This window comes from Berghia stephanieae, chromosome 3 (assembly GCF_034508935.2).
Source record: "Berghia stephanieae isolate SIO BIC M18660-M18661 chromosome 3, UCSD_Bste_1.3, whole genome shotgun sequence".
Taxonomy (NCBI): domain Eukaryota; kingdom Metazoa; phylum Mollusca; class Gastropoda; order Nudibranchia; family Aeolidiidae; genus Berghia; species Berghia stephanieae.
In genome coordinates, this window is record NC_088362.1 from 96685375 (window position 1) to 96699438 (window position 14064).

General features: G+C 33.1%; 1 protein-coding gene across 2 annotated transcripts in view; it reads right to left on the reverse strand.

Moving 5' to 3' along the window:
* LOC144968931 (germinal-center associated nuclear protein-like) overlaps positions 1-14064 on the reverse strand; it is a 65734-nt gene that overhangs the window by 16369 nt on the left and 35301 nt on the right. For both annotated transcript variants that reach the window (XM_078907811.1, XM_078907810.1), the window contains exons 8-19: positions 13142-13328; positions 11375-11464; positions 10254-10402; positions 9592-9660; positions 8915-9064; positions 7737-8008; positions 6808-7033; positions 5995-6195; positions 5210-5315; positions 3928-4145; positions 2826-2983; positions 218-376 (exon numbers count right to left, since the gene is read on the reverse strand). In XM_078907811.1, coding sequence (XP_078763937.1) covers positions 218-376; positions 2826-2983; positions 3928-4145; positions 5210-5315; positions 5995-6195; positions 6808-7033; positions 7737-8008; positions 8915-9064; positions 9592-9660; positions 10254-10402; positions 11375-11464; positions 13142-13328 — 1985 coding nt within the window. The remainder of the gene's footprint in view (positions 1-217; positions 377-2825; positions 2984-3927; positions 4146-5209; positions 5316-5994; positions 6196-6807; positions 7034-7736; positions 8009-8914; positions 9065-9591; positions 9661-10253; positions 10403-11374; positions 11465-13141; positions 13329-14064) is intronic.

Sequence of the window (14064 nt, forward strand, 5' to 3'; positions counted from 1 at the left end):
GAAATATTCTCTTTTGCTTCTTATTCGATTCTGACAACATAAGCACAAATTCAATTAATTTGAAGAACTACCATTAACTATCTCCTACCTTTTAAAAAAAAATTTCTAGACTTGGATCACACCTGGAAACTATGAATACCAAAATAGAAATATGCATTAGGAGGACCTAATGAAAAAAGTATTTCATTTTAAGAATCTTTAAAATCCCAAAACTCACTTCCACTCTTCTCGAGTCACATCGTTTACCAGAGTATCGACTACTTCATCAACGAGTTCATTCTGAAGATGTTCCATACACTTCTGCTTTCTACTAGCTTCCTCAAGGGCGTGTCGGAGTGCCTGTTCCTCCTCCTCTATCACATGAGTAGCTACTGATCTGTCATTGGAAACAAAATGCATGAGAGTAACACACCTCATCTTAAAAATCAGCATTGAATCTTTGATTTTGTGGGGAAAAAACCCCCCAAAAAACTATCACCGCAAGGGTAAAAAATGCACAAGACAAAAGTAATTTTTAAAATCAGGATTGTCTTATTAACTCACTCAACCCTAACACCGACTATATCCGTAGTTTACCTGGGTTACTTTTACCCCATGCCGATTTATTTCATTTTTCTGAGACAAATTATAGGCGTAGTATCAAAGCTAATGTTTTTAGTTTTTGGATTTTAACGATAGTTGAATAAAATTATCTATGTACATGCTCATTTTTACTAATTTTGAAAAGTAGCAAAAACCTCTAGGATTGAACGAGTTAAGGACCAAGCTTTGCAAATAACATTTAATGTCAGCATTAAAAATCAATAAGTTATTGGACTGCGTGGCTCAGCGGTACGGTGTTTGCTTCGTACCTGAAAGGTACCGAGTTCGACTACCCGCCGCGTTGTGTGGCCTTGAGCAAGTCACCTAGCCTTAGCTCAATTTGCGGCGCTGCACTGCAGCTGACGCCTGGGTTATTCCAGTCTTCCCTTGGAATAAACCCTAAAGAAAAATTTCCCCTTAGGGATGAATAAAGGGAATTTATTTATTTTTTTATTTATTTTTATTTTATTTATTAAACAACCTAATCTGAAGTGCTTTAAGATTTGACGATTGGGGATGTATAAAAAATATTTAATATTATCATTATCGTCAATATTATCATTATTATTATTATTATTGTAATATCTACTCACGACTCATAACTAAAATATAAAAAGGTAGTATTGTGCGGCTTTGTGGTCCTGTGGTATGACACTAGATCTTGAGGTCCCTGGTCCAAGTCCTGCTGTGGGCAGTAGTACAACTAACTTGGAGTCCTTGCTCTTTACTCATATTCTCTCATTATATTAAGATGTAAAATGAGCACCTGGCTGATAACAGCCCTGGTCGATAGCATTGTTTCTTAAAAATTGTGAGAGCGCCTGATAGGCGTATGCCATATTCTACATGTTCAGTGTTACTATTGACTTGGACCATTTGTAAAGTGATGAGGACATTTAAAAGATATTACTCTTTATAAAAGTTTACTTTTATTATTTTAAAAAAAAATCAATATGTCCTATGTGAAACAATTTGAACTTCCATAAAGCCAGAGACGAAGCGCAACTGTGATTTAAATTAAATACTATCTTTTACATAAACACAAAGTTTGGACAAAAGGCCAGAGGTATGGCCTATCTCAATTTATCAAATTAATATATAAAGTGTTGCTATTGGTTCTTGGTTGTAAATTCTTACATTTTTGTGCATTTGCATATATATGTGTATACATTGTCGCCATAGATTTTCAACTTTGTGTTTATAAATTTTCATGCATGCCACGTCTGTAAACGAATTTCCATTTGTTTTGGATGAATAAAGTATATATTATTATTATTATTATTATTATTATTATTATTATTATTATTATTATTATTATTATTATTATTATTATTATTATATTGTTACTCTTAATGAAATTTTGCAAGATCACAGCTGACAACTTCAATACAAGAAAAAGTGTGTAATTGAAATTGGTTGTCAAAAAACAGTCATTAATATTTGGTGAAAAAGTGAACATATCGAAAATATAAATCTGAAGTCAGCTCTCCCATTTGATAAGTTTGGAAATAATCAAGTGTACGATTTGGCAAGGAATTTCAAAAACTTTAATTTTCAGCATTTTAAAAAATAATTTAAATCTAAAAGTAAGGAGGTAAGTATGGTATCAAACAAACCACTAATGCTTTTGAACAATATATCTAATATAAATATAAATGTGTTTACTTGATAAAGGTCAAGGGTCGAAACGTCATTTGTTTTGTGGTGTTCATTCATGAGTCAGATTTACTCCCTTTATCTTTATCTCCTTTTGAACAATGTTGTTTAGATTTAGGTTGTGAAAATTAAGGAATAAAAAATACAACTTTTTTTGTATTTGTGAGGAAAAGCATACAAACATTTAAATATTGAAGATTTAAGAGGACATGCAAACAATCACGAAGAGGTGAGAAAAAGCAAACAATTACAATTATGTTTTTCTGGCCCACAATTGGCAGCAGCTCTGCATTCCTTTAGCTCTAAATGAAATTGAACCCCGTCTGTTGAGGGTTAAACCATAGCCATCGTTATGTTATAGCCTGATACTGAAATCCAAAAGGACTGGCAGTTTGACGTCATTATTTGGTTTTTGCACCGCCTAATGAGCTGTCGTTAGTAGAGCTCATGGAAACAAGTTATTTCATTGCTTGAACTATTGAATACAACTCACGATTTGTTTTCTTTCGTGGAAAAGACTGGCATTTTGGCATCATTTTTTGGTCAGTATCAGGCAATAACTTTACGAAGGCCACGGTTAAACTTACCTGACATTTTCCTCCACAGCAGATTCTAAAATGCCTTTGGACACTGATTCTATACAAATCTGTCTCACTTTCTCCGACTCCAGAACCTCTTTGACAATACTCATCGCTTGACCATCAGTCTCTTCCAATATTATTGCTCTGGCAGCACTTTTTATGGCCTGGAAGATAATAAAAGTTAAAAAAAAAAAAAAACTAAGATTAGAATTTTATTTTTAGAACATGTGATATTGCTTGCATCACTTTTTGCATAAATAATTACAACATAAAGCAAAAGTGTTTTTTTTTTTTGCCTCTTTTTTCTTTTCTTTTCAAAATGATGTTGAGCAAAATGTTAGAAAAACAAAATCAAAGCAAACTTTTGAAGTTTTCATAAAACAAAGATGGCACCAATTTTCATACTGTGAATAATTTGTTTGAAGCTTAAAATGTAAAAAAAATAAAAATAATAATAATAAATAAATGAATAAAATACAATAAAGTGATGCTGTCAGCTTTAATTTAAAGAGCAAAAATAAATTATACAGAGCTTTTATAGAGAGGGAATTTAAACATTTCACAATATTGCTCTTAATAAAACTGTTGTTTCTATTCATGTTTGATATTTGACGATTTTTATAGTCTTTCATCAGGTGTTAAAACGACATACACTGAAAAAGACCAGGATCAGACACCTCAAAAGACTGCCTCATCACCAAGCCAATTTGCTTTGATAACTGTATTATTTTAAGCAATTGTCATGATGAAAATCAACCTTTATCATCATGATTAATTAAGTCAGTGGAAAAAATAACCTATGATATACCTTTAGGCTGACACACACACACAGAAAATAGGAGGATATGAAAGCTCAGTTGGTAAGCATTAGATGCACAGAAACGAACCGATATTGATCCAGTGTGCGAGTGATTTTTTTTTCTGTCTCCTCTTACAACTCAGCAGTGATTTGAGAGCTGGGACATTTAGATTTGGCAGAAGTCACTTTGTGACAAACTAGTGTCCTATCCATAAACTACCAATGTCCATTTAACACTAGAAAAAACCGTGTCTATGTCCCTTTGAGGGACTTTTTAAAAAAATCATTCATAAAATAGTTAATACTTACATCATTAGAAAAAGGTATCCTTGTCATATCTCGTGCCAGTGGTAGCCTCTGGCCGTCTGCCAGTGCAAAAGCTGTATCAGACACAGAACCAAAAACAGAAGCAGCAGCAGTACTAGCAGCACCAGCACCACCAGAAGCACCCAATGCAAATGAAGAAGGTGCTGAGACCCTTGACAGTATTTCCCCAACATGAGATGGAATCTTCAAGCCGCTGGCCGCTGAGGAATGGATAAGATCTTTGAGCTTTATATAGCGCAATATTCACTAAATGTGCTCAAAGCGCTTTACAAGGGGTCCCTGGTCAACAGAAACATTTATCATGTAGGATGGGACATGACGCCTGTTAGGCGATTTTACAATTTTTCGGACAAAGAAAACGCTGCTAATGACCAGGTACTCATTTTACACCTGAGTACGGTGAGAGAATGTGAGTAAAGAGCCTTTTCCAAGGACTCAACTATGCGCCGAGCGCGTGGCTCGAACCCAAGACCTTCCGATCCGAAAGCGAGTGTCATACCACTAGACCACATAGCTGCACATGGCATCATTGTATCACTCTAAATTTGGACAAGACTCTAAATTTGAATAAGACTTTCTTATTTTTTAAGTAATGAAGATTTTTTATCAAAATCATGAACAGATATATTATTCATAGCTTCCCAAAAATATGGCTCATAATAGGTGTCCATCAAAACAAATAGAAACCCAAAATACATTTTTTAAAAACAAACTCAAATTTACTAAATCAAAACAAAAATTACCACCCAAGGAATTAAAATGTTGATCATAATTGTTCTTTTCACAACAGATATATAATGCTCTCTATCAATATACTTTAAAAATGCATGAAATGGAAGTTTTGCGTGTGAGTGAGATGTGAGTGTGTGTATGTGTGTGTGCGTGTGTGAAAGCATGCGTGTAATAACTTTAATAACCTTATTTAATTTGTTTTTTTTTCACATGTTAAAGCTGTTGGGGTACTGATAAGAAATTGCTTGGGTCAGTTCAATGTAGCATATAGATCTCTTGTTTTGATTTTAACACTATTTTTCATCAACTTTCGATATCTTAAGAAATTTAAAGACCAGAGGTACGAATTTATGACCATTTACATTCTATCCTAACAGGATACAATATTTATAATATTTAAAGACTCAACTACCTTGCTATAAAACGAGTAAGATAAAAAAAATATGTTATGGCCATGCTACCAATCCTTTTGGTTTTTGAGAGGATATAATATCAAAAAAAATAATTTAATTAAATATAATTCTCAACACACCTAAAGTTTGTTGAAATTCTGAAGAGAAAACAAAGCAGCCGTCAGCATCAAAACTTGAAAATGGCTGCGGTAAATCCATAGCAGGAAGAGGCCCACCATAGATGGTCTGCAAAATAAACAATTCATCCATCAATTCAACCTATAGTTGGAAAGTGCTAAAAATGATCATTTAGTTTTAAACTCTTTTCAAATGCAGAGGTGTATAAAAGATCACATAATGGATACCAATTAAAAAATTAGTTGAAGATTAAAATGGAAAGAACGAAAATGGCTTTTATTATATGAGAAAAGACTTACAAGTTCAGTGGAGTTTATTGTAAAATAAATCCTGCTTTCTATGTCTAAATGGACTAGTGAGAAAGTAATTTGAATAAAAGATCATTATAATAGCTTCAACAATGTTTTTTTGATTGATTTCACAGAGAGTGATACAGAAATAGATTGATATGTATATGAATAAATTTTTAAAAATAAAAAATAAATAAATAAACCCCCAAAAAACCGCATTCCCAGAAGAAAAAGAATAATCATATCTAAATTCTAAGAAAACATGAGAAGAAAAAAAATCCATGAAATCATAGTGCTTATATATCTTTCTTTTACAGGCAAGTTTTAGGCAATAGATAAGTGTATGTGTTTAAAATTTGGAAACAAAGCAAGGCTTTTATAATTCAGAAGTTTTTGTAAATAGATCAACTTTTCATGAAATGCTGAAGAAATTAATTCTATGTACGTATTCCTGTAGAGATATGCTAAAATTGTGCAAAGAATTCTAAAAATCCCACCTCTCCTACTGACACATTTCTCTTGTTCTCTATAAGTGTAATAGATCTCCGTTGAGGCAATGACCCTTCTGGCTGGAAAAGAGATGAACTATCCAATATAACTGCAGAACTGGCAACCCTCATGCCATAGTGGGAACAGAACTCTACAACCTCATTGGCATTTTCAAAACACATCAGTCGAATCATCTCACTGACAGGGTACTAAAGAAACAGATATATCACATGTCAATTAATTACTTTCAAAAATGTTAGTAACATAAAAAGTATAATTAGACTAAAAGCTTTAAAGCACATATATTGTATGGTATTACGTGGTATTTAAAAAAGTATATTTTCCTAGGAGAAAAAATGTTTTATTAAAGATGTTGAGAATCTGAGTTATTTTCTTTACAAAATAAGGTAACAAGACATAACATAACATGTACAAAGGCTGAATTTAGGGCTGTATCCTTTAAATTTATTAATAGAAAATTAAGCTTTGAGACCCCTTGTAAAATATTGTCCTACGATCAAATCTACATAAATATTTGGAAATTATTAATGACTTTAATTAAAAAAAATTTTTCAAAAGCTTTTTTGCTACACCTTCAAATTAATATTTGTATAGATGGTAAAGCAAATGCGATCATCATTCAGTAAAAAGACATTGCATGACAAATAATTGTGTACTCTGCTACATCTTGTACACATGGTAAAATAACAGTGCAGCAAACCTACAAGTGCATTTTTTAAAGTATCTGAAAACTCTTTATAAATTAAGGCAAGAAAGAATAGGGTTTTTTTTAAAGTAAAGAAAATAAAAAGCCAACTCACCGACACTGATTTCCCCTGAGTGGCCATTGCCTTCTTTATGATATGTAGAGCTTTACTTCGTATCTGGTTAAAGTAGCGATGAAGGACACAACTGTTCAAGAATGTCGTCTCTTTAATCAATCGGAAGAATCGAACATAATTGCTACTATTCAAAGCATTGTAGGCACGGACTGCAAAACGAATGAAAGGAGAGTCTCGAATCTCTGGCCGTAGTTGTTGAATTTCCCTGCAATTAATAATATTAGAAATACTTTTGTGAGAAAAGAAGAAAAAAAATTCATGATGTGATGGTGGTGGTTTTAATGGTAATGATGATGGTTGTGGTGGTGGCTGTAGCAGAGTTGGTAGTGATGAAGATATGGTGGTAGTGGAGACTGTTGCAGTACAGATTGTTATGATGACGTGCTGATGGTGGTTTTCGAAGTGGTAATAGTATTGATAATGCAGTAGTGGTGGTGGTTGTACCAGAAGTTGTAGTGAAGATGATGATGTGATGGTGGTTGTCGTGGTTTTGGGAGTAATAATATCATGTTGGTGATAACACCTAATAACCTGCCTCTCAGGTGACAACATTACCAGGTTCATTTCTCTTATTTTCATTGACTTTTAACCATGTCCAGGCAGGCTAAGAGGCCCCTGGAAAAACTTTTCATTCTTCTGTTTGTTGAGCAAAGCACATTTAGGATTCTAACCAAATATTTAGTTTGAAATCACATGCAGATTTTAAAAAATAAAAAATTTCCATTAATTTTGTCTGAACTTTTTGTCTCAAAATTAGAGAACTGATTGTTTCTCATTTTATTCCGTGAACTAAAAAATAAAAAAGTAAATTGAATAAAGTTAATTTTCACGCATGTCACAAAATTGTGTATCATCAAGTATTATTTCAAAATTCTGTAAATTTGAAAGAAATGAACATTTTATATCACCTCAACGTATCCCCTTGATTAAGATTCATCAAAACAATGTAAGCTCTAATTTCTGCCTCATTTGGACAATAGCAATTGTGTTTGGATTCCAGGTCGCTGTAAAGCTCCTTCAACGTCTGCAGGCATTTGGTCAGATTCTCATTGTTGATCTTCGCATCAAAGGTCATCATATCCTCCTCACACAAACGCTCTGAGCAGAAGATATGGAACCGAGCGCACTGCTCCAGGAGATGAGCCACATCAACATGACACAACTGTTGCTGAGTAATATCCTGAAAGACAAGTATAATGACCATAGTTAACCTAACATTGAACTGATATAAATATAAATGAAAAAATAAAATCTATTAGAAACAGTAAAATAGGCCATCAGCATAATGTTTATTTCAATAACAGACTGTTTCAAGACTCTCATTTTCACATTCAGAAATGTCAACTCCAAACAGATTTTTATTTTTGATTTAAAGATCTTTTTCTTATATAAAGGAAAAGAAAAGCGACAACTAAAGAACCTAAACTAAAGAAACATTTTTGAAACACTGGAAAAAAAAATATTACAATTACTATCATCAACACTGAAAAAGAACCAAAGATTTTTTATTTTTTAAAATTTTAATATATATTTAAATATATTATCCTGAATGTAATTTATTCTTAGTATAGTCAATTTATTCGGTATTTTAAAAAATTTAAGTTTAATGTTTTGTCATCTGTCTGACCATTTGACTTGAGCCATGTTTCATTATCAAGGCTTTGAGTTTCTTCTTTTAGCTCCACCCTTAATAACTTTGTCATGATGAATACATATGCCAATAACTATTTATGCCAATAACTCTTTTTATCAATCATGGTTTTGACATATTTGTCAGCAACAATAAAAACTCTTCATATATCGAAATATATACAGAAATGATTTCAAATTAATCCATAGCTTAGATGCTAACTGCCAAAGACCCATAGAAATAAGAACAATGAAAAGACTAGTCCTTGCCCAAATGTACTGTAACGTGGAACTCTGATACAACAGGGATAGTGGGACTAGCAAAAAATCCTGATTGTTTTCTTTTTTCTCTGAAGGTCTTTTTAAAAAAATATTTTAAAAATTCAACCATCCTGTGACATCAACAATCATTTTGCCTTTTATATCAAATCATTTTCAGTGGGTAATAGATACGCACCTTTCTAATTCCACGGGTTCTATTCCATACAAAATCATACCACTCGGACCATTTCCCTTCACCTCCTTGGTCTGCCACGTATTTCAATAAGTAAACCATGGTAGATTGGAGCACTGGCAAGGGACGTAACTCATGGGGCAAAGGTTCCACCTGAAAAAGAAAATGCAAATAAATATAACATAGAGAATTTGAACAATTTCCAACACTTAAAGATAATCATTCTCGTTCAACAATCCAACAACAACCTACACATTGCTTCTAATAATACAGTTTTAGTTTTCTGAAAAAAGCAAGAATGAAGGAGATGATACTAAAATATGAGTACAACCCTGAAAAGTTTGCACTCACTGTAGTGGCCACTGTATGCCAGTCAAGTGTAATTTAAACGGTCTGTTTGTTTGTCTCCTTTTTGTACAACTTTGTTGTTTTGTGATATGAAACTCGGCATCAAACCGATTTTTCCCTTGGCCATGTCCCGCTGTGACACGCAAAGAAAAGTCCTTCAAAGACTGATTACTCTAATTCTCTCACCATACTCGTATATCATAAAGTGACAAATAAGGGAGCAGATACTGGTATAAGATAAAGATCTGAAAAAGTGGACTGATTTAGATGATCCCCAGATTGTGTCTAAATATATGATAATTGAGTTTAAAAATGACAAAATCCTTAAATACCTGATCTGCAGAAGAGCGGCTGTATTCTTTGACTGCTTTCGAGTGGTCCACTTTTGTCTTTTGGCCAGCCTGGAAATAATTTTCAATAATAAAAAAACAACAAAACTTTCATTTAAAAACACAAATTAAAAACAAGACGAATGCTAAATCAAGCAAAACAAACAAATGCAACAAAGGATTAAATTGCCTTTGAGAGGTACAAACAGGTCAATACCAAATGAAGACAAGTAAAATACAAACTTAGTAGCCGGGATGTTAAACTTTAAATTATATTCCTCCATCTAATGTTGTCAGTGAACTTCACTCTCAGTTCCCTTATATGTTCCGCTTATTGGAACAACCTACTTGCTGGTATTGAGGAATATTGAAACTGTTATAAATGCATGTGGAACAACCTACTTGCTGGTATTGAGGAATATTGAAACTGTTATAAATGCATGTGGAACAACCTACTTGCTGGTATTGAGGAATATTGAAACTGTTATAAATGCATGACAGACCATCAGAATACGCAAAATTGACAGCAATACTAAATCTGACTGAGTCAGTCAGTTTATATAAAAGTGAAGAAGAAGATGAAGAAGCACTAAAGATTAGCATATGACTAGACCATATAAATATGTAAAAGTCAATAAATGAATAAAACAAAAAAAGCAACTTACAACAGAACTCATTGTGCTTAGAATAACCTCATAGAGGGCAAGACGACGAGTGTCTTCTCTGTAATATCTTTCTTTCTCAGGACACATATCAGGACAGGTCCCCTGAAAGGCCTTTGCTGAAGCCAAGTCAGACTGTTGCCGTCCTCTTACTAGGTAGAAAGATCAAACATTATACCTTGTAAAAAATAATAAAATGGCTACCTCTACATTAAATTCTACATATTAAAAAACTGTATCTTAAGTACTGTGATATGCATATTTCACTCGCTATGCTGGTGTTTTCATTCAGTGTCCAGCATCATTTGGCAGGCAGACCTTTTAGAGTACTTTTTTTCACATTTAAGGATTGTATTATATATCTGTGCTCTTTTTATCAATAATGGTTTTGACATATCTGTTAGCAACAAAAACATTTCTTCATATATCAAAAAATATACAGAAATAATTTCAAATTAATCCATAGCATTAGATAACTACCAAAGACCCAGAGAAATAAGAACAATGAAAATACTAGTCATTGTCCAGCTGTACTGTATTAAATTGCAATGTAAAGTGGACTGTAACACTAAACGTGCTCAAAGCGCTTTACAAGGAGTTACTGGCCAACAGCAACATTTAACATTTAGGACGGGACATGAAACGTGTTAGGCAATATTACAATTTTTTTAATGCTGTTAACGGACAGGTACTCATTTGGCACCTGAGTATGGTGAGAGAATGTGAGTAAAAAGCCTTCCCCAAGGACTCAACTATGTGCCGAGCAAGGTTCAAACCCAGGACCTTCCGATCCGAAAGTGAGTGTTTTACCACTAGACCACATAGCCGCACAACGCACTTCATTAAACTAAGCCCATAAATGTGGTCAGTATCAGATTTGTAAATATGTGTATGTAGGTTAGTTGATTATTTTTTAATCTAATATTTTCATTCAATTGAAACTAATAGACATTAGTTCATGATGGAACTTTTGATAAGAAAAACATGACTTTTAATCTTGATTTCTGAACAAGAATACTTATCAAATCAATAAAGCATACGAAAGATCATACTCACCACAAATCTTTCAATAAATCTGCTTACTTTTTAAAATCAAAGTCAATCTTCTAATAATGAGAACTTACGCATTTTGAGAAGCTGATCTCTCTTGTCGAGGATAGCAATCCGCTCATTCGTATCATGGGCTTTAGCTTGGAATAGACTCTTCAGCAAACCTGGAGATGTGAAAACAAACAGAAGAAAGAAAATAATGGATAAAAAGTTAATTCCTCTAGTTTAGACAATTTGGATTAATGTTTTGAGACCAAAGGCCTCACGTTGAGATCAATGAGATACATAAATGACTTGAATTTTGATGAGGTTCGACTTGTTGAACTGTTTAATGGACCAAATGTATATTTGGTTATAAAAATCAAACCATGGTAACTAGTGAGATTTATGTCTAAATGTAAATAATGGTGTTTTATCTTGATAATGTATCTTTGATTTATTAATCATAAAAACATGGCATTTTAAGCTGGAATGTGATTCCCAACTGTCACATCTCTTGATTCATTTGCGTCTGTAAAAATTGTTTCCTATTTTTATCATAGCAGTAAAGAGCTCATTGATATAGATAGTTTTAGTGTTATGTCATCAAATAAAAATTTTCACCTCGATGGATTTCCGAAGTGACTTCAGAGTTGACAATGAAGTTGACGATTCATACATTGAAAAAATCAAACAGAACAAGCAGTAAAAATAATAACCATAAACCTTCATTGTAAAACTAAGCGAAACTAAAGTTGAAAAAAAAACATGCAATATGAAATGAAAAGTCAAAACCATTGAACACTTTCATGAATTCTCTCCAATCTAAAAAAAAAAAAAATTAAGTCAAAACCTCCAAGAGCAATATAAATATAATATAACACTTTTTACAAATCTAAAGAGAGAAAAAAACTGTAATCATGGTCAACAATTCACTAAATACAAGTGCACAAACAACCCAGCTGTTGCAAATATGGTAAAATTAATTTAAAATCAGGAATTCTGTTGTCATGAAATGAAACAGATAAATCCGATCTCAGTGTGGGGCAATCAATCCTTTGAAAATCTTCTAAACAGGCAAACAAAGTCTTGGAAGCTCGCTAACCTTCGAACTTTCACCCCTGTATGATACTTTGCATGTATCTGAACTGTAGGTCTTAATTCAAGTCCCAAATTGGTTGACACAAATTTGAGTTCTTTGACAATGATCTTTACTCACATTTTCTCACCGTACTCAGGTGTGAGTAACTGACCAGCAACAGTTTGATCTCTGTCAAACAAAAAAAAAGTAATATTGTCGTTCAGGCACTTTGTCTTGTCCTACATGTTGCTCCTGACTTGAGACCCCTTGTAAAGTGCTTTGAGTAAAGTTAGTGGAAATCGCATTATATAACAGCAGACCTGCCAACCCTTCACATCTCAAAAATGGGAATCAGAACGTCAGAAAAATGGATTTTGAGACAAAAAATAGGAATTTGTCACCAATCAATAATTCCCTATCGAAATTACCACAAACTTTGCTACTAAATACAGAAAGACAGTATTCTGGTGCAATTAATTTTCATACTTATCTCCTTTTTGGCAATCGTTTAAAGTATTATCTTTTTCACCTTTTTAAAAAAACTTAACATCAACATTATTTTTTAACCGGAAATCTAGAGACAATGGCGGAAGGATAGAAAAAAAGAATGAAAATAGGAATGATTCTACCAAAAGCAGAAGGGTTGGCAGGTATGTAAAAGCTCAATATTTTTTAAAAACTAAAGGCATGCGATCAATACAGGTCTATAAGCCTTTCAGTACTGGTGGACTTTAACATTTACCACTCACTCCTGAGAGTTTTAAAAATCCTAAAGTTTTACCTTTGACAGTGGTAGGATCAGGAGGAGCATGGGCATCAACATTGTCTTGTGGAACGGATATTGCAGAGTGGTGGGGTGTTGGTGATGGCCGCCTAGGAGGTGGTGGTGGAGTTGGTGAACGGCGTTTAGGCATGCTAGTCCTTTGAGGCTTAGGACTGGGGGCTTTGGGGCTAGACACAGGATCTGTCTAATGATATATTATTTTAAAAACCTACAACATTACAAAACTTAAAGCTTAATGTTTGAAATATTTTGTACTTAACCTGTAAATATTTATTATGATGCTGCATAACAGATTTTGATAATATTGACAACTTTTGATCTACATCATGATGTGCTTTCAGTAAATTATTAATTTCAATTGCACACCATAAAATACACAATACTTAAAAGTGTTTATGATCTGAGATGAGGGAGAATCCTCATTATAAGGGTTAAATCTTTTGTAACTTATGCAAACCAGAGAGACACACAAGCTAAAAATAGCAGGAACGCATTACCATTATAAGTGAATGAACATAATATGTAGCTTCATGCAAATGAGAATTCTAACCGACAAATTGTGTTTGGAAAAATCAATCTAATTATCTTTCATCCTTGACTGAGGACGTATGACCATAAAGCAAAAAATAATAAAAGGATATTTCACCAAATATGGATGTACAAAGTTTTGAAATAACTCTAGATCTGTGTAAGTTGCCCAAGCGCATAATTTGCTCAGTAAAAACCCGAAATGTCCATTTTATCTGTTTTCGTAATTAAATCGAAGCTTTCATTCAATTTCACATTGTTATTTATTTCTTCGAGCTTCGAGCAGCAACATATATATTACTCAGTAAAAAGGAGATTTTTGATTTATAATATCTTTGTTGACAAATATAATTTTCTTTCTATTCTTTTTTAGTGTAACAGGAACATCTCAA